Genomic DNA, 19,124 nt, shown 5'->3' on the forward strand with positions numbered 1-19,124 from the left:
CTCTGTTCATCATATATGCATAGTCACTTTAACCATATCTACATGTACATACTACCTCAATCAGCCTGACTAACCGGTGTCTGTATGTAGCCTCGCTACTTTTATAGCCTCACTACTGTATATAGCCTTGTTACTGTTTTTCACTGTCTTTTTACTGTTGTTTTTATTTCTTTACTTACCTATTGTTCACATAATACATTTTTTGCACTACTGGTTAGAGCCTGTAAGTAAGCATTTCACTGTAAGGTCTACTACACCTGTTGTATTCGGTGCACGTGACAAATAAACTTTGATTTGACATTAGCATCAACAGCACTCTGTAGGGTAGCACCATGGTGTAGCCGGAGGACAGCTAGGTTCCGTCTGGGTACATTGACTTCAATACACAACCTAGGAGGCTCATGGTTCTCACCCCTTTCCATAGACTTACACGTAATTATGACAACTTCCGGAGGACGTCCTCCAGCTTATCAAAGCTTTTGCAGCATGAACTGACATGTTGTCCACCCAATCAAAGAATCTGAGAATTAATATAGTACTGAAAGCATAAGATACAGCTAGCTAGCACTGCAGTGTATACAATGAGGTGAGTAGTTGACTGAAACAGAGAGAAAGACAGTATTTGAACAGTTTTKAACAAATGWATTTCTTCCTAAATGAAGGAGAAGCAAGAGATTTCGTAATTTATTTTCGCTTTCAGTTTCACTTACTTAGCTAGCAAATGCAGCTAGATAGTTTAGCCTACCAAAACACCCTGCTCMAACAGAGGGAGACTATGTTAGCTAGCTGGCTATGACTTTCCAATACAACACTGGCACTCTTCCAAGTCAAGGTAAGCTTTTGGTTTTCACTAATTTATTGCCACGAGGCCCGCCGGTGTAACTGCTTACTGACTGTACACTGTAACGTTACTGCATAATTGTAGCGGGTTTACTAAGGCATTCGTTGTATTAGCTATGCTGACTATGATGTTACTTTAGCTAATATGGTGACAATGATGTAGGCTGTGTGCAGCGTTTATGGTTTGGCATGGAAAMGTTTTTAGCCTGGTCACATACAGCTGTTTGAAGTCCACAAATGAAGGAAAGAGAAGGAATACGTGGCTGTTATGAGAGTGTACTCTGTTTACGCATGATCAGGGGTGTATTCTTTCCGCCGATTCTGTTGAAAAACATTTCTGAAACGGACGCAAACGGAATAAAACGAGGATAAACATTCCTGAATTTGTCCAATAGAAACTCAGCTAGATGCAGGCAAGAGTGTACAATGCTGTATTGAATGTCACTGTCTGTCACCTCAAATGTGTCTCTCGGCCTGTGTGCACCTACATTGTAAACTKTAATTCATAGGCTAAGTTGTAGCAACCTCACGATGGGTATAGGGAATATTTGAGTATCATGTAGTTGCCTAAACCTATCGCTGTTACATTGAACTGGGTGAATGGAATATGAATGAGAGTCATCCAATATGCTGTAATAGAAATAAGGCAAGGTTCATGAAAAAATAATCGTCCTCCTTCATCTTAAGAGAATTGTCTCTACAGTGCCTTCGGGAAGTATTCACACCCCCTTTTCCAAATTTAGTTGTGTTACAGCCCGAACAAAACATTTATGAAATTTAGATTTTGTTGTCGCTGGCCTACAAACAATACCCCATAATGTCAAAGAGGAATAATGTTTTTAGACATTTTTTACAAATTAATAAAAAATGTAAAGCTGAAATGTCTTGAGTCTATAAGTATTCAACCCCTTTGTTATGTTGCCGGAGAGGAAGGAAACCGCTCAGGGATTTCAACATGAGGCCAATGGTGACTTTAAAACATTTACGGAGTTTAATGGCTGTGATAGAAGAAAACTGAGGATGGATCAACCACATTGTAGTTACTCCACAATATTAACCTAAATGACAGAGGGAAAAGAAGGAAGCCTGAACAGAATAAAAATATTCCCAAACATGCATCCTGTTTGCAATAAGGCACTAAAGTAAAACTGCCAATAATATTGGCAAAGAAATTAACTTTATGTCCTGAATACAAAGCGTTATGTTTCGGGCAAATCCAACACAACACATCACTGATTACCACTCTTCATATTTTCAAGCATGGTGGTGGCTGCATCATGTTATTGGCGTACTTGCCATCTGCAAGGACAAGGGAGTAATTTTTTTAAAGAACTGAATAAAGCTAAAAGACTAAAAGAGATCCAAATCAAATCAAGCTAAGCACAGGCGAAACCCAAGAGGAACACCTGGTTCCGTCAGCTTTCCAACAGACACTGGAGATGCTTACCAAGATGACGTTGAATGTTCTTAAGTGCCCTAGTATAGTGTTGACTTAAATCGGCTTGAAAATCTATGGCAAGACTTAAAAATGACTGTCTAGCAATGATGAACAACCAACTTGACAGAGCTTGAATAATTTTCAAAAGAAGGATGTGCAAATATTGTGTTATCCAAGTATGCAAAACTCTTGAGATTTAGGGACAATTTAGGCTTAATCCAAAGATGTGGTCGGAGGCGCAGTATGGCTTGTGTGACGCAATTGCGGAGCCTGGCGGAGGCAAAATCGATACTGAGGGCTCCGTATAGCTCCGCATTGACATTTACATTTACATTTAAGTCATTTAGCAGACGCTCTTATCCAGAGCGACTTACAAATTGACATGATTGGTTGACAGTAGGTGAGGGCAAGAGGTCCTGTATAAACACAAACTCACTTCCTTGACAGCTCGGAGCTGCTCGGCGAAGCGCAAGTATGAATGCCCTGATTCTGCAGAGGCCATATCACCATAAATTCTGCACGGCCAATGYAGATTGAACATGCAGCATCTTTCACCCAGAAAGACTCACAGCTTTCATCCTTGGCAAAGGTCATTTTAACATGTATTGACTCAAAGGGTTAATAAATACATATGTAATGTTTTATTTTTCATATTTTTACACATTTGAATCCTAATTTGTAACACAACATAATTTGGAAAAAGTCCAAGGGTGTGTATACTTTCAGAAGGCACTCTATATGGTCTTGAGAAGTAACATCACTTGTCCAACTTGTTCAAGAAATGATTTGCTCATCTGATGGATAAAGGAATGATGCTAACATGGACTAATGCATGCTTCTTGATAACATAAAACATGCTTATTTAGATTTCATACCGTCTTCAAGGAATGCTGTCCGTTTAATGTAACTTGGGTATTAACTGAGCACTTTGTAGAATTCGTTTTTGAAACGTCTTTGTCAATTCATAAATGCTAATGCGATAATAATCAAGGCTCAATATCATATTATTCATAATAATCATATATTTATTTCAACAAGTTGACTTATTCAGTACAGTACAATAAAATCTATTTACAGTGAACTCCCAGTTCAGTCACATGGCAGAGTAGAGGGGTGGACAGTCCCCCTTGGAAATCTGTCCCCACCTTTCAGTCTTGAAATAAGTTTTACAGGCATTATATACCCTTCASAAACACCAAAATTTGGAACCTCTCTAAAAGGATGACAAAGAAATATTTGGGCCACATTTATCAATGTCCAAAAGGAAACCACTCCATCACATTCTTTAGTTATAGCATTAGAGTCCACAAAAGTGTGCCATAAAAACATATAATTTATTATATCCTTTGATTTAAATGACAGAGAGAAAGAACTCTGAATATTTCCCTTCAGGAGGTAATTTCATACCATTTTTGACACAGTCATTCTGCTGAGGGCAGTGGTAGGTTGCCCAGGTTTCTGAAAGGATCCTCACAATAGCACCCATGGAAATTAAATTACAATTCATTTGTGCATGTAATAACACATTAAAGGTTTGCGTAATACCGATCTCGGTTCTCAAAATCTCTGTAGGCAAAATTGGCATCCTTCTTGTCATGTGGGATGCGGCCAAAGGGGGCGTGGTCATTGAAGCAGGTATCGAATACCTCGTCCACCACTTTCTCTGCCTCCTCTCGGCTCACCTTCCTAACAGCAAGGATGGAGCGCAAGGCACGTCCCCGAACACATTCCTGATAGGTAGTAGTGGATGGGTTAGGTAGGGAGTTTTTCATGTGAATATTGGCCATCATAAACACTTCTTGTTAATCGCTAAGCACTGAAAAAGGCAGTGCTATACTTGCCATTACATTCAACTACAGTTTCAACTAAACCAGTTGTCAATTCAGACATACCAATTCACACGATGGGAAAAATCATGTCATGCTATACCATGAAGGATACTAGTTGACTGAAATACATACAAGTAAGAATGTAATTTTGTTTGCAGTGAATTCACATTATCTCCAGATATTACCTGATGGTGCTTCTTGAGGCCAAAGTTGAACCTGGATACTTCATTGTGGAAGGAGCAATCCCCACTGAGATTGGCTGCTCGAATCTGAAAAATAAGAGTCAAAACAATTAACATAACTTCCTTTAAAACACAATTAAAACTGAGCACAAACACAATGCCCATAACATGCACGTTTATCTCTTGCTCACCTCTGAGCAGGCCAAGTGCTTGAAGTTGTTAAACCAATCCACATGCGCCCGGCAGTGGTCAAAGGCATGGATGAGCTCATGTGTAACCACTCGGTTCATGTGGGACTGCTGGTGAATATTATTCTGACACAAAACAATCTAGAATTGGGAGTGGGGGAAAAAAAATTGGTATCTTACAGATGAGATACAAAGTACACAGTGTAGCATGTGAACCTGTACACAAAGGTAACGGTTCTAGCTTTCTTACTTGTGATGATGTTGCATCAAAACCACCACTGACAGTCCCATCACAGTCTTCACAGGAGAAATGTCTATCTTTGTACACTGCACTGAAGAGACAGGATAATACTTTACAAAGGGGTGGCATAATGATGTTAAATGTACATTAGCATGAAAAAAAAAAGATTAACATTATAACGGCATGAAATAGCTATTACATCATGTCAAACTCATTCCACGGAGGGCCGAGTGTCTGCGGGTTTCCGCTCAACCCCTGTACTTGACTGATGAATTAACGTCAGTAATTAGTAAGGAACTCCCCTCACCTGATTGTCTAGATTTGAATCGAAAGGAAGAAAAAAAACACAGACACTCGGCCCACCATAAAATGAGTTTGACACCCCTGTATTACATAGTGAGTACACTAAATATTAGGAACACCTGCTCTTTCCATTACAAACTGACCAAGTGAAAGCTATGATCCTTTTTTGATGTCACTTGTTAAATCCACATCAGTGTAGATCAGTGGTATTCAAAGCTATGGGATGAAAGTGCAGGGGCATGTATCATCTCACCCTGCAAGGTGTCTGTTAGGAGAGGCATGGGAATGGGGAGGAAACTGGAGTGAGAAGAGGTAGGCCAAGCTATGTGACCCAAGTGCAGGAATGGGGGGTGGAGTCGGGAATGGGAGGTCTGGAAGTGGGGGTCCCTGTCTGCTGGCCGTGTGTTCCTCGGTGGCTGTTGCCAGAGCCTGATGTTGACATGACCATTCTTGATGTAATAAGGGATAAGAACTGTAGAGAGCCTTCTCTGGTGGTTAAGGCCCATCTGCCRTTGACCTGGGGTCCCTACTTGCACATCTTCACAGATGGATCCAGGCAGTGGGAGAGCAGGGTTTGGGATACATGTTCCCCGGTTTCGGATACATCAGGGGAGGCGGCTGTCTGATGGAGTTTGTCTTCTCTGCTGAAATGCTAGCGCTAGTGTAGGCATTGGGATGGGTGGAAGAAGTGGGGCCTAAACTGTAATTTTGTGTTCAGATTCTGCAGCTAGCCTGGTTGCACTGAGAGAAGGGAAGTCAAAGGCACGCCCAGACCTGATAATAGAGCTGATTTTTTTCTTTTCTTCTGTGGGTCCCAACTCATGTTGGGGTAGGGGGAAATGAGGCAGCCGATATGGTGGCAAAGGCCGCTTTGAGGAGGGAGGCGGTGGTGGTCCCATTAGGGGGGATGGAATGTAGGAGCATCATAGCAGAGGGGTTGACCCAGGAGTGGCAACGTGAGTGGGAGAGGAGCGGGATAGGCAGTTTTTCTCTATCCAGAATTCTGTGAGGAAAGGCAGTAGGTATCTGGGGAGGGAAACGAGGCATAGGGTTCTGAGGCTGAGGTTGGGGCATTGTGGATTTGGAAGTGGGTTATTGTTAGTGGAGAAACACCCAGATGGCAAGTGTGAGGAATGTGGGGAGGTAGAGACTGTACTACTGTGAAGCATGTTCTGTTATAGCAGACAGTATGTTGAGGATAGGGTGATATTTTTCTGTGAGCTGACTGAGTTGGGTGTAACCACATTTTAGCTTGTAACTATTTTGGGCTCACATGACAGGCAGAGCAAAATAGCTGTTGTGGTTTCTTTATTCCACCGACTTGCACCTAGGATATTTAGATAATTGTGTATTTCACACTCCAGCCTGAGAAAGGCAGCAATATGCATTACAGTGTCTAGTCTGCCAAAACTGATAGGAGGAAGAAGAATTATGACAGCTGTGTTGAGTTGTGATTGATGATGATTGTGGCTGGCTGACACTTACCATCCTGAGCTTTTCATGGCTCCAAGGAGAAGCTTTGCATATGGACCTGAAAGGGAGATAGAATGAGATTAGGCCTAATCGGTCCTGCATCATGACAGCAATCAGGTCATTCAACAGTTAACGTTAGCGTATAGCTAACTAGCTTACTCATGACAGTCTCTTTACTGTTCAACGATAGCTAGCTAAGCTTGCTAGAAACATGGCTATGACGTATATGACAAATGTAAACACGGCATCAATGGTTACACGGCCATCTAGATAACTATTGCCATGCGATATATTTTGGAGGATGACAGACGTATCAGCTTACTAGCCTGTTAGCTTACTTGTTTCCATTGCGAATTGTAGCATGACCTGACATTTGTGATTGAAAGTGAACAAGCTTTCTGCTATCGATCCCTTTTGAAACTTTCCGGAATTCCTCTCCGGGAATAGGTTATATCCATAGTCCTCTTCTTGCTGTTTATTTTGATCCATTGCATGGAAAGTGTTTCTACAATAGCCACTTTTGCTTCTAGTAACAAGCACAGCCTAGCTACGAGAGGTCATTCTTTGTTTTTCAAATCACGTGGTCAACCAGGCCGAGGTCAAATTAGTTTCATACTGGATATTCAGTGGATATTCGTATTTCAATCTTCAATAGCTCTTACACAGTGTGCCATGACTATGATAATGATATACTGTATTTTATGATAATGATATACTGTATTTAAAAAAATCATATATATATATATGGAGAAAAACCCACACCTTTTTTTCAATCCACCCATGCTGATTCAGAATATACCATTTTCATAGTCACGGCATGCTTGGATCAATAGCTATTGACAAGAGAAAACAGAATATCCAGTATAAAACAAATTTTACCCTGTAAGCCAAAGGTGAACGATTCAATGAATGTCTGCAACAACATTGCTGCTAGCTAGTTAACAGAAAATAAATTAGCTTTTTCTAATATAATTACAAACAAGGTTTATTGAAACACATTACAACATGAATTGGCAAGTGACATTGACTGTGTGCACGTTCGGTATGGAAGAAAACGCAAAGGTTGTTGGGAGATGTTGTCAAAGGGAGAGTCGGATGAAGCTAGACTGTCGATGGTGTTTGGAAGAGCGCGCTTATTTCAAATGGAAAAACGTCGCGGTAGTTTTTGATAAAGAAGAACATCAAGATGAAGCAGCTGCTTTATAAGATGAGCGCTACTTCCCGAGGAGTTCGTGCTGATTGTATGGAGATTGTGACCGTCGGTGAAATGGCTTGCTTTGTGAAGGCAAAAACAATATTGTAATGAACAGGCAGGGAGCAGGTCTCGAACCCTCGATTTTTTTTWGTAAGATTAGATTTTTTGCATATATAGCAATGGTTATCAACTGTACTGCAGGGATGGAATGTAAATCACAGAAAATTGAKGTTGTGGTAGCAGCTGTAGAGAGGTATTCGGGTGTGCGAGACATCAGAAGAGTTACAGGGTGTGTTAAGTGGTGGTGTCCAATCCTTTCAGGTTGTTGGCCTGAGGAAGGACTACATATATTTAATTAGTGTGGTTTTATTTTTTTGGGGTGTAGTGTTTTTTTTATTTTTTTATTAATTTAAAGCAAAGTATAAGGGACTACTCCAGTCTAGTAGGTGGCAGTAATGCAACATTTATTGGATGCCAACCGCCGTTAAACCTCGACGAAGAAGTAGAAGACACGCTGTCATGGCGCCGAACACAAACAGAAAACGACAGAATGGTGATAGTTTGTAGCTAATATTAAATGCTAGTAAGCCAYGTTTAAACTTAAACGGATAAATTACGATCAATTTGGGACGCAAGGGACAGGTACTCAAATTATTATAATGTAATCAGCTCTTATTGGCAGGTCGAAACTCGTTAAACGCGTTGCGTTAGTTTAGGCAGCTAACGTTAGCTAGTTACCATCTATAAATGGCTGCTTTTGCGAAATAGTCGTGACTAGCTAACTAGCACATTTCTCAACTGTAGCTAGCTACTTGGTGTTATAGTAGTTAGTCAACAGTAGCGTAACGTTACTAGCGCCACCGTTTTTGAGTAACGTCAAAGAACTGACTGTTGGCTAACCAAGTTAGTGTTTCTGTTGAATATCTGTCCCCGATGACTAGATAGTTAGCTATTTAACATCTTAAATGAAAGTGATCCTATCTCCTGTTTTGTCAACCTAGTATATTCAATGTATTTGACAGGTAGGCATGTCTGAAAACAAAGCCATTGAACTCCAACTGCAAATGCGACAAAATGCAGAGGACCTGCATAATTTCATGAAAGATCTTGACAGCTGGGAAACTGACATAAAGAAGAAGGATGAGCAACTAAGAAGTGGGAGCGTTGGCGAGTCTCAAGTATGTAACACTTGAAAATGTGTATGTTTTATGTTTAGCTATAGAGTTGAGATTGTGCTATGTTAGAAAGATCCTGACCCATGTATTCCTGCCTTAGAAAAGCCTCCCACCAGTGCGAAACAAGGACTACAAAAAGAAGAGGGAGAAAAAGAAGGCATCAGACAACAATGCAAAGACTGAACCAAAACAAGCACCCAGGATAAAGTCTTATGACTATCAGTCATGGGACAAATTTGATGTGGTAATGGATTAGGTGGATCTTGCCTGTTTCTCGTTTGATTTCAATAGTGAGTTTAAACTAAGTCTCTGGTTTTAAGCTGAATGGCAGCAGTGCACCCTGTTAAACAGTATGTACTGCTTGCTGTTACACTAAACATTTTTGGGATGTTTTTGTCTTCTGGTAGGACAAGGCTTTGGAGTCCATGGATAAAGAGGACAGCGCTGCTGAGTCCAATGACTCTGAATCTGAGGATTCTGGGGTTCCTGCTACTGACCAAGACAAAGCTCTTGCTGAGAAGGAGAAAGTATGGCTTCACACTTATAGTATTGAAGTCAGACTCAGCAACACCAAACCTGACAGACATGCAGAAATATGAATTCTCATGTAAATGTTGTCATTTTAAAATGTTACTTATTATTATTATGATGGTGACACAATGACCACCATTGAAGGGCATTTGTTTGCAGTATGCTGTGATTTCGATCGTAGACAATAACCCATACAATATACCACCATCGGGGCCTCGTTAGCAACTATCACCAGTCATTGGTGGTGGTAGTAGTCAATAATACTCTGTCAGTGGTCACCTGTAGTCAGTAGATGTTACTACTTTATTGTATGTATAGATTGCAAAATCTTATATTTGCTGTACTGAATTTGACATTTGTTTTTCAGGGTAATCAGCTGTTTAAAGAAGGGAAGTATGATGATGCCATTGAGTGTTACACCAGAGGCATGGGTGCAGACCCTTATAACCCCGTTCTGCCTACAAACCGAGCTGCCTGCTTCTTCAGACTCAAAAAGTAAGCAACATGTAAGGAAATAAGCAACATATGTAACATTTTAAATGACAACATTAACGTGAGAACCTATGTCTGTGTCAGGTTTGCTGTTGCCGAGTCTGACTGCAACTTGTCCATCGCTTTGGACAGTAACTACTTCAAAGCATTTGCACRAAGAGGCGCGGCTCGATTCGCCCAGCAAAATTATGAATCTGCCCTAGAAGGTGAGGAGTAATAGTAACACAACAAAACATGTTTTCAAATGGGTAGAATTCCGGCAGAGGATGTATAGTTTTTATATGCTGTATTATCTTAGAATAATTGGTCACTTAAAACAATTTCTGCTTCCTTCCTCTACATAACTAGATTATGTAATGGTGCTCAAGCTGGATCCTGGGAACCTGGAAGCACAGAATGAAGTGATGAAATGCAAAGAGGTGAGACATTATCTGGTGTTGGATCTATTACTGTACCTCTGTATCCCCCTCCCTGATCCACTCTAACCTCTCCTCTATCGGTAGGTCATTGCTAAACTGGGTGGAAAGGCAGAAAGCCCAGAGGCTGCAGTGGTGACGCCACCTGTGGTGGACGTCAAGCAACAGCAGCTCATGGAGGAACAGCAGAGGAGACAGGAGGCGGTGGTGCAGAAAGACAGGGTAGAGCCACCAGCTACACTTATCTTTYGATGTTAGAGTAGGCCCCCTACATATTGGGTACCAGTTTCCCAGTGACTCTGAGACACTGCAGCGCTGAAGACATACCACAGGTGTACTACAGCATGCTATTTGCCTGTGTTTAAGTGCATTGCTTTCTAATTCGTTACCACGGCACTAAACCTTGACTCTTTCAGGGGAACGCATACTTCAAAGAGGGGAAGTATGAGGCTGCAGTAGAGTACTACACCAAGGGCATGGAAGCGGACAGCACCAATGTCCTCCTTCCTGCCAACCGGGCCATGGCTTACTTAAAGCTGCAGAGGTAAGCAGCAGGGAAGGCAGGATAAGTGAGTATTGGATAAATATAAATTCTGTCAAAGCTGTGCAATGATTAAGCTTGATTCTCTCCCTAGATATAAAGAGGCTGAGGAGGACTGCAGTAAAGCCATAGCCCTGRATGGCACCTACTCAAAGGCCTTTGCCCGCAGAGGTACAGCTAGGGCTGCTCTGGGACTGCTAAAACAAGCTAAAGAAGGTACAGTAGACAGGCATCCAAGAGGCTATATCTTATTAGTAGGTCACATGTCATTAGCAACCATTTTGTATAGGCTAGGCATGTTTCTATGTAACTACCTTGAGCAGGTTGAAGTCTTTATGTGAATGATAGCAGTAGTCATGGAACTGTTTATTATGTCATGTTTTTTTTAGATTTTGAGGAGGTCCTGAARCTAGAACCAGGAAACAAGCAGGCATTTCATGAGATGAAGAAGATTGCAATTGTACGTATGTGGTTCCATGCTCACTAAGGTTTTTGTGTTAATGTTCTTACACCTGTTGTCTTTGTTGACAAGTCCTTGACATAGCATCTCTCTGCTCTTGTGTAGGACATGGGCACCAGTGGTCTGCTGGCAACAGAGGAGCATGCACAGCGGAGAACAGTACTGCCAGTTAACAAACCACCTCATCTGCAGTCAACCGTGAGTCTCTCAGATAAAACAGGAAAAATATTCTCGGTAGGCTGTTTCTGAACTTTGCTTGAAAGATTCACACAACAATGTTCCTATTGGATTTCTTTGTATCTCAGAAACCATTGAGGAGAGTGGACATTGAGGAGGTTGGTGGAAAGATCCTTGTCCAGAAGGAGCCCTCGGCTGTGTTCACTTCAACCACAGCCCCCTGTGTTAGGCCCCAGAAGACCACCTCCATCGCAGACACTGTGAGAGAGGGTCAGGGTGAGGCCTCACCTCCCTCTACCTCCCCCAGCGCTAAGATCCTGAAGATTGAAGAAATATCAAACATCCCCTCACATTCCCCTGTCAAGTAAGAGATATTGTTTAATTGCTTAATCTCAAGCCGAACGGCTTGAGGATTTTGTTGATGCATGTTTTGAATAGAACTTTTGTCAACAGTTAGGCTGTTTTCTTATTTCAGAGGGCCCGAGGGGGGTGCTGTGAGAGCACAGACACAGAAGCACAGGGAGGCAACTGTCAGTGAACCAACAGAACCGCCTGCTACACCCTCAACTGAGGTCGTACCTCCTGCCCCCACCAACAGCTTCCAGCTAGAGGCAGACCTAAGGAAGATTGGAAATGGCCCTGAAGTTATCTACAAGTATTTGAAGGTGGGTATGGAATTAAAATATGATGAAAAACGTAATATTACACATCCAAAAGAATAAAGACATTTCAAATGTCATATGTGAAAATAAAGTACAAAGGGGAAAATAAACAATATGGGTTGTGTTACTGTGCTTTGTTTTATGTAACCTTTTATTTATAGCCTATACAAAATGGTTGCTAATGACATGTGACCTACTAAGATATAGCCTATATTGGATGCCTGTCTTATTGTGATCATCTATTCTTCAACATAGACCTGATCTCTTGTTTGGGGTTCTATTTGTACACAAACAAATCACTATACAACGAGATTTGTCTTTTCTGCTGAGAAAAACATGTAGATGCCACCAAGGACTGATGTTTATTTGTTGTGTGTCTGTGTTCTGTTTTAGCAAATCCAGCCTCAGGCGTACGCAAAGATCTTCCAGAGCTCTCTTGAGCCAGACATGCTCAATCAGATTCTGAGGACGTTACAAAGCTTCTACATCAAGTAAGTACTGTCAAAATACCATGCTATTACGATTGTTATGGCTCATACAAGAAATGGGACTGTTTATCACATTGTCCTTATCAAATGAAGGAATGAAGAGCCACCTGTCATACTGGAGATCCTCAGGAATCTGGCCGGTGTGAGGCGGTTCGACATGGCTGTCATGTTCATGTCCATCCCTGAGAAGAAAGGTACCGATTTGGTTGTTGATCTGGCACAATTTGTGATACATTATTTAACCCCAATGCAAAATGATTAGCAGATATTGATAACTGCAAACTTAAAATTTTTTTTTTTATAGTTCTACAAGAATTGTTTGACTTTCTTCGTCAAGCTGGACTTGAGGACGCTTCAGTAGGAGCCCTGCGAAAGAAGTATGGAGTGTGACGTGAGTGCAGAACCCTAAAAATGGACATCACCACSGAGAGAGAAATAGCTTTTTACTTAAGCAAGCAGTCGATTGAAGTAGTTTTTCAATGCTCTAGTGCATGTTGCTAATCCAAACATTGCTGTATGTACGCAACACTGCATCACTTAACTTTGGCTGCCATATTGGAAGGTCTATAACATTTGATGTAATGCTATACTGTTTTTTTCTATAGCTCAAAACATAAGTTTCATCCTCGTATGAGAACAGTAGTTACTATGCATGGCCAAAAGAAGAATGTTCTATCTGACTGCGGCCCAACAGAACCATGGGGTTAATAGTTCAAATATGCATCTGGCGCTCTCAGAAAGCCAATACATTTTTGTTATTTTCAATTCTTCTGTCCAGGACTGTACATCTCATGTTCAAGATGTTAATTGCAGTGAATGAGTGTGAATACCTAATAAATTGACAATCTTTATTGGTGATCACTGAAAGTGCAGATACGGGGACGATACTTTTCAGCAAATAGCATTTTCACACGTTAACTGTAAAATATAGGTTTTGGTGTCCTACACATGGACTAAGGTTGGCACGAAAGTATAGACAATATGTGGAAAATAAACCAATTACAGGAAGTCTGTCCTACGAACTTCATTAACAAAGCACACATTTTCCAGACAGCAGTACAAGATAATAAAGACAGTTAGATTGCATTCTTGTCCCACCGCCATTGAATGGAATTCTTCTCTTGACTTTTCTCAACATCCACACCAGTGAGAATCTTTGGGAATAAGGGGAGAAATGTTAATAGCTGGCTGAACTTTGTGGCATGTCAACTACACATGATGTAGGGCTGGCACAATAATTGTTTTAGCGTGTAACTGACAATATTGGAGAATAACCTGTGAACTAAATTTTTTTTTATCATAATTGTCTTAATACCTATTTTAGCATGGGGGGGGGGTTTAAACATTTTTCTCAAGTAATAGTGTACCCAATGGCAGTTTTTCATTTTTACATGAAGTGGGTGAATTTGGTAATCATTTTACAGGCAGAACGGCACGGTCGGGAGAAGCTTCATTTCCAAAAGTTCCAAGCAGTCAACTATTAGTTAATGAGATGCGGGTTTCACCAAAGCTGTGTTGTATTCATTAGGTTTGTTGTAGCTAATTTGCAAACATGCATTATGATAAATTACAAGCTCAAAACATTTTTCTACTAAAATGACAATTATGGCAGTAACTGGCTGGTTGGATGACAATTGTTACCCAAGATGCTGTCGCCAGTTGATTAGAGTAGTAGAAATTGTTGTAAGACCAATTAAATTGATGGATCATAGTAGTTTGACCATACCTGTGACACTGAGTGTCTCATTGGCTGTGCCTATCTTCCCGGTGATCGTGTTGTGTGCCTCGCAGCTGAAAGACTCAGTGGCCACGTGACGGTTGACGGTTATATCAACCACACTGCCGTGCATGGTCCGACCATACACACTCCAGGTGTAGCTGCAAGAGGGAGAGCACTGGGCAATACACTTGAAGCTGGCCTTGACCCCTACCTCTAGGGCACCTGGTCCTGAGATGGTCACGTTAGATGGTCCATCTGAAAGAAAGGTCAACATTAGACCTAAACTCAGCAGAAAAAGAAACGTCCTCTCACTGTCAACTGCGTTTATTTTCAGCAAACTTAACGTGTAGATATTTGTATGAACATAAGAATCAACAACTAAGACAAACTGAACATGAACTGACTAACAGAAATKGAATAATGTGTCCCTGAACAAAGGGGGGGTCAAAATCAAAACTAACAGTCAGTATCTGGTGTGGCCACCAGCTGCATTAAGTACTGCAGTGCATCTCCTCCTCATGGACCACCAGATTTGCCAGTTCTTGCTGTGAGATGTTACCCCACTCTTCCACCAAGGCACCTGCAAGTACAGGCCTCGATGTAACGCTCATCCCTTCGACGATAAACGCGAATCCAACCATCACCCCTGGTGAGACAAAACCGCAACTTGTCAGTGAAGAGGACTTTTTGCCAGTTCTGTCTGATCCAGCGATGGTGGGTTTGTGCCCATAGGCAACGTTGTTGCCGGTGATGTCTGGTGAGGACCTGCCTTACAGGACCTGCCTTGTGCCCATAGGCGGACAGTCTGAGCACCGATGGAGGGATTGTGCGTTCATGGTATAACTCGGGAAGTTGTTGTTGCTATCCTGGACCTGTCCCGCAGATGTGAGGTTCGGATGTACCGATCCTGTGCAGGTGTTGTTACATGTGGTCTGCCACTGCGAGGACGATCAGCTGTCCGTCCTATCTCCCTGTAGCGCTGTCTTAGGCGTCTCACAGTACGGACATTGTAATTTATTCCACTGGCCACATCTGCAGTCCTCATGCCTCCTTGCAGCATGCCTAGGGCACGTTCACACAGATGAGCAGGGACCCTGGGCATCTTTCTTTTGGTGTTTTTCAGTGTCCTACGTTTTTTAGTGTCTTTAGTGTGCTAAGTTTTCATAACTGTGACCTTAATTGCCTACCGTCTGTAAGCTGTTAGTGTCTTAACGACCATTCCACAGGTGCATGTTCATTAATTGTTTATGGTTCATTGAACAAGCATGGGAAACAGTGTTTAAACCCTTTACAATGAAAATCTGTGAAGTTATTTGGATTTTTATGAATTATCTTTGAAAGACAGGGTCCAGAAAAAGGGACGTTTCTTTTTTTGCTGAGTTTAGAATGGCTCGTTTGTTCTACACTACCTCTTTTCATTCTTCATACAACAGTGACAAGACTTCATACAACAGTGACAAGTTTCAAGGTCTGCACAGAAATATTTTTTGACAAATACAATCTAACTGCTGCTCACCAATTAACACAACTGAGGTATTGGCAGTGCTCTTGTCATTGGTCACTGAATTGTAAGCCACACAGCTGAGGGGTCCTCCGTCCATGGTGGTCTCAGGTGTGAGGGAGAAGGAGGCGTTCATCTCTGCCAGCCTCCCCTTGTATATCCAGGTGTAGGTACAGGTGGGGTAGCACAGGGCCGAACACTGAAGGGCTGTTTTTGATCCAGGCAGGAGATACAGGACTTTACCTACTGGGCCTTTGCCAGATTGGATGATAACAGCTTGAAGTGGTCCATCTGGAAAATGTCATGAAATATCTTTATGATTAGCTTGTAAACACACTTAACCCCTAATTGCTCCTGTAAATARTTACTGGATCTCTTTTATGATCTTTCTTGAAATACTGGTGTATGGTGAGCAAAAATGGCTGTATAAATATAATTTATCTCTGCATACTCATACTCACAATTTACATTCAGTTGGTACCCAACCCCTTTGATGGGTGCTCCCCCCTGAGAAACGATGCATTGGTACAGCCCACTATCAGACTGGAGCAGAGGACTAAAAGACATAGTGATGTTGTTGGGGGAGAGACTGACCCTGCCGGACACAGCCATAGGGAGGCCATTTTTTATCCACAAAATGGAGGCTGGATTCTGAGAGCCCACACACTGCAGTGAGAAGGGCTGGTGTGCCAAGGGCTTGTCCTGGGACACCGGCTGTACGGAGATAGGATCTGGAAGACAGGGGAGTGGAAAAGAGGTGAAGAGGACAGAAGTTAAACAGAGAGATACCAAGTTAAATACTTTTGAGTTGGCTTTTACAAAATGGTGGGTTTCACCTTCAAATATCTGATTCTAAATATTGACTTGTGACAATTCTTTTGTCACAAAAACTCTGACTTGCCAGTGACGCTGAGGATCTTGGTGCTAACAGCAGAGGCCCCTGAGGCAACATTTTTGGCCTCACACGTCAGTGCCTCATTGTGCCTGTACTCATCAACAGTAACCACCAGTTTACTGCCAACCATSGGCTTATCGCCCTTATGGAAGATGGGCAACTGGATCTCGTCGCCATTGAAGATCTTTCCATTGAATGTCCAGGTAAAGTTACAGGAGGGGGTGCAGTAAACAAGGCACACAAAGTTGTAAGTGTCTCCTACTGTCACTGAGCTGGCACCCRTGATCAAAATGGCCCCCGGTCCACCTGGGAAGAGGTGGAAGGAAACACTTGATTATGTGTTTAATTGATTATAAACTCTTAGAACTTTCTAAAAATACAGTTTACACAGAATATATGACTAACATAATGAAGTAATAATTATCCAATGTGACTTCAATGGACCACTCCAAAGTTGAAAAAAAGGACAAAAATTCCACTCACGGGCCACGTAAGGTGTGACATAGGTTGAGATGTAGAGGAGTGAGACAGTGTCCTGAGCATCACAGATCAATTCCTCTGCAATCTCCCAGGAGTCAGGTGTGACAGAGATGGTTTGACCATATTTGGTGGTCACTGTGCTTTGTGCTTCAGAACTAATTGTCCAGGTGTAGGAGCAGGACGGGTAGCAATCAGCAGAGCAGGAAAAGTTGGACGTCACTCCACTGGACAGTATATCAGGACCTGAGATCTTTATATTGGACGGTCCAGCTAGAAAATAAATAATTGTTGTATAATAATTGTCGGTTGAATTAGGTTGGAGAGTGTAGAACAGAGCTCCACAAGCTTTGGATGTGCAGTACAGAGACACAAAAGCATAACATCTGTTGGCATAGTATGATTTCTATATATTTCTTTAGATTGATAAAAACGGATTATAAGTAGCCTACCCGTCACGTTGACTGTTTTGCTGACCGTCACTGACTTCCCAGTGGTGGGGTTTATAGCCATACAGATCAGGACCTGTGGAGGAACCTGCTCCTTCAGCTGGAGGTTGAGCTCTGGGCCCTGGGTGGTGAGCCCTCCTCTGGCCCAGGTGAAGGTGCAGGCTGGGAAACAATTGGCTGAGCACTGGAAGCCATAGGGAACCTCCACCGTCACTGTGTTCACCCCACTGATCTTCACATAGGACGGCCCATCTGACAGAATGGAAAACAAGCCACTGAGTCATATACATAATGTGAAAAAAATTAGGACGAAGTGGATTTTAATATTTTATTGTTCACCGTAATGTTATAATGTTAGCGTAAGGATAAACAATGGGTGATGAATGTATATAGATTTTTGGCATACATTTATTTTGTACACTTAGAAATGATGCCAGAAACCTAATGTATCTTACATGGTGTGGTTTCCTCCGATGTCCTGCCCTGCTCTCTCTCACTGGCAAGTGTTCCTACAGAAACACAGAAAGAAAAAGAATCCCATGCCATCACAATGGTTCGCTTTACATGAACTATCTTATAAAGCATTAACAACACATTTAAATGACCTAGGCCCTAGATACACATTGCATGCAGCCACTTCTCTGTTTAAAACATTTGGATTTTCATTACAAAACTTTTTCTTATTCGCTACTTTGACAATTCAGAAAAATTCAGATTTTTTTTTACATTACAATTTTGCATGAGAAAATGTCATTCCTGACTTGAAGTAGATTTGACCTCAACACTAACAGATTCAGTTGAATGTGGTATCTTACCTGCCAGGCAGGTGAGCAGCAGAGGCAGACTAAATGTGCAGAGGAGAACCATGGTTCTGCTGCCGAGATCCGGGTGACTAAGTGAAATGTCCACACAACAGCTGTTCTACCCTTATACCTCAGAAAAAAACTGGCTGACAATCTTATCAGGAACCAATTCAAAAACAAGACATTATCCAACAGTGCCAGCAAAGGGCCGCTAGTGTTTGGACCTTTATGTTGGTTATCAGCTTCAAGGCATTGTGTTCTGGTTAGGGCGTGCGTGCTAGTTTCTTGTGTTCATAGGCGTTGATCTACTGCGACTGAGCCTTTTGATACTGCCAAGTGACATGTCCCTGAGCTAGGGAGCAGTCACTTTGTTTGCTTCTCGTCCATTCAGACAGGTGAAGGTTACAGACAAAAGAAAGTGTGCAAACATCTTTTAATCTGTTTATCCTATTATGTAGAATAGCTCTTATGTAGATACAGAGGTTGTTGGTATAATAATTATATTAGTAAAGGATACTTATTGTTTTTCCATTTAAAATGCATTAATTCACTTAACCAATGTAACTATAATTCAAGATGATAAAAGGGTTATGCATGGAAAAACTTGAAAAGATAGAGAGGGTGTGTATGTAGGTGATACCATTGCCT

The 19,124-nt window shown here is 41.7% G+C and overlaps 3 protein-coding genes across 12 annotated transcripts; 1 reads left to right on the plus strand and 2 right to left on the minus strand.

Moving 5' to 3' along the window:
* The first annotated feature begins 503 nt into the window (after nt 1–503).
* On the plus strand, nt 504–13,482 carry LOC111949448 (RNA polymerase II-associated protein 3). Of its 10 annotated transcripts, none has more exons than XM_070434116.1 (17): nt 504–586; nt 8,712–8,867; nt 8,965–9,108; nt 9,272–9,391; nt 9,763–9,890; nt 9,972–10,093; nt 10,236–10,306; nt 10,391–10,525; nt 10,720–10,847; nt 10,939–11,060; nt 11,234–11,304; nt 11,410–11,502; nt 11,610–11,845; nt 11,957–12,146; nt 12,537–12,634; nt 12,725–12,825; nt 12,936–13,482. In XM_070434116.1, exons 2-17 carry the CDS (start codon nt 8,718–8,720, stop codon nt 13,019–13,021), a joined length of 1,995 nt encoding a protein of 664 aa, XP_070290217.1. In that variant the 5' UTR covers nt 504–586; nt 8,712–8,717; the 3' UTR covers nt 13,022–13,482. The 10 variants fall into 10 exon arrangements, with proteins under 10 accessions (XP_070290217.1, XP_023822442.1, XP_070290221.1 ...); XM_023966674.2 differs by lacking the exon at nt 504–586 and adding an exon at nt 747–832; XM_070434120.1 differs by lacking the exon at nt 504–586 and adding an exon at nt 7,492–7,511 and having other exon boundaries at nt 8,716–8,867.
* Nucleotides 3,283–7,084, minus strand: LOC111949485 (mitochondrial inner membrane protease ATP23 homolog). Its single transcript, XM_023966718.2, has 6 exons — nt 6,833–7,084; nt 6,507–6,552; nt 4,728–4,809; nt 4,481–4,618; nt 4,293–4,376; nt 3,283–4,008 (listed from the first exon to the last, which is right to left on the minus strand). Exons 1-6 carry the CDS (start codon nt 6,981–6,983, stop codon nt 3,805–3,807), a joined length of 705 nt encoding a protein of 234 aa, XP_023822486.1. The 5' UTR covers nt 6,984–7,084; the 3' UTR covers nt 3,283–3,804.
* Nucleotides 13,466–18,775, minus strand: LOC111949481 (cell adhesion molecule CEACAM5-like). The gene is made up of 9 exons (XM_023966706.2): nt 18,489–18,775; nt 18,129–18,182; nt 17,677–17,925; nt 17,231–17,497; nt 16,754–17,053; nt 16,314–16,583; nt 15,868–16,143; nt 14,358–14,606; nt 13,466–13,785 (listed from the first exon to the last, which is right to left on the minus strand). The coding sequence occupies exons 1-9, from the start codon at nt 18,538–18,540 to the stop codon at nt 13,763–13,765; spliced, it is 1,740 nt and encodes a 579-aa protein (XP_023822474.1). The 5' UTR covers nt 18,541–18,775; the 3' UTR covers nt 13,466–13,762.
* Between the last annotated feature and the right edge of the window lie 349 nt (nt 18,776–19,124).

Source organism: Salvelinus sp. IW2-2015, linkage group LG3, assembly GCF_002910315.2.
Source record: "Salvelinus sp. IW2-2015 linkage group LG3, ASM291031v2, whole genome shotgun sequence".
Lineage (NCBI taxonomy): Eukaryota > Metazoa > Chordata > Actinopteri > Salmoniformes > Salmonidae > Salvelinus > Salvelinus sp. IW2-2015.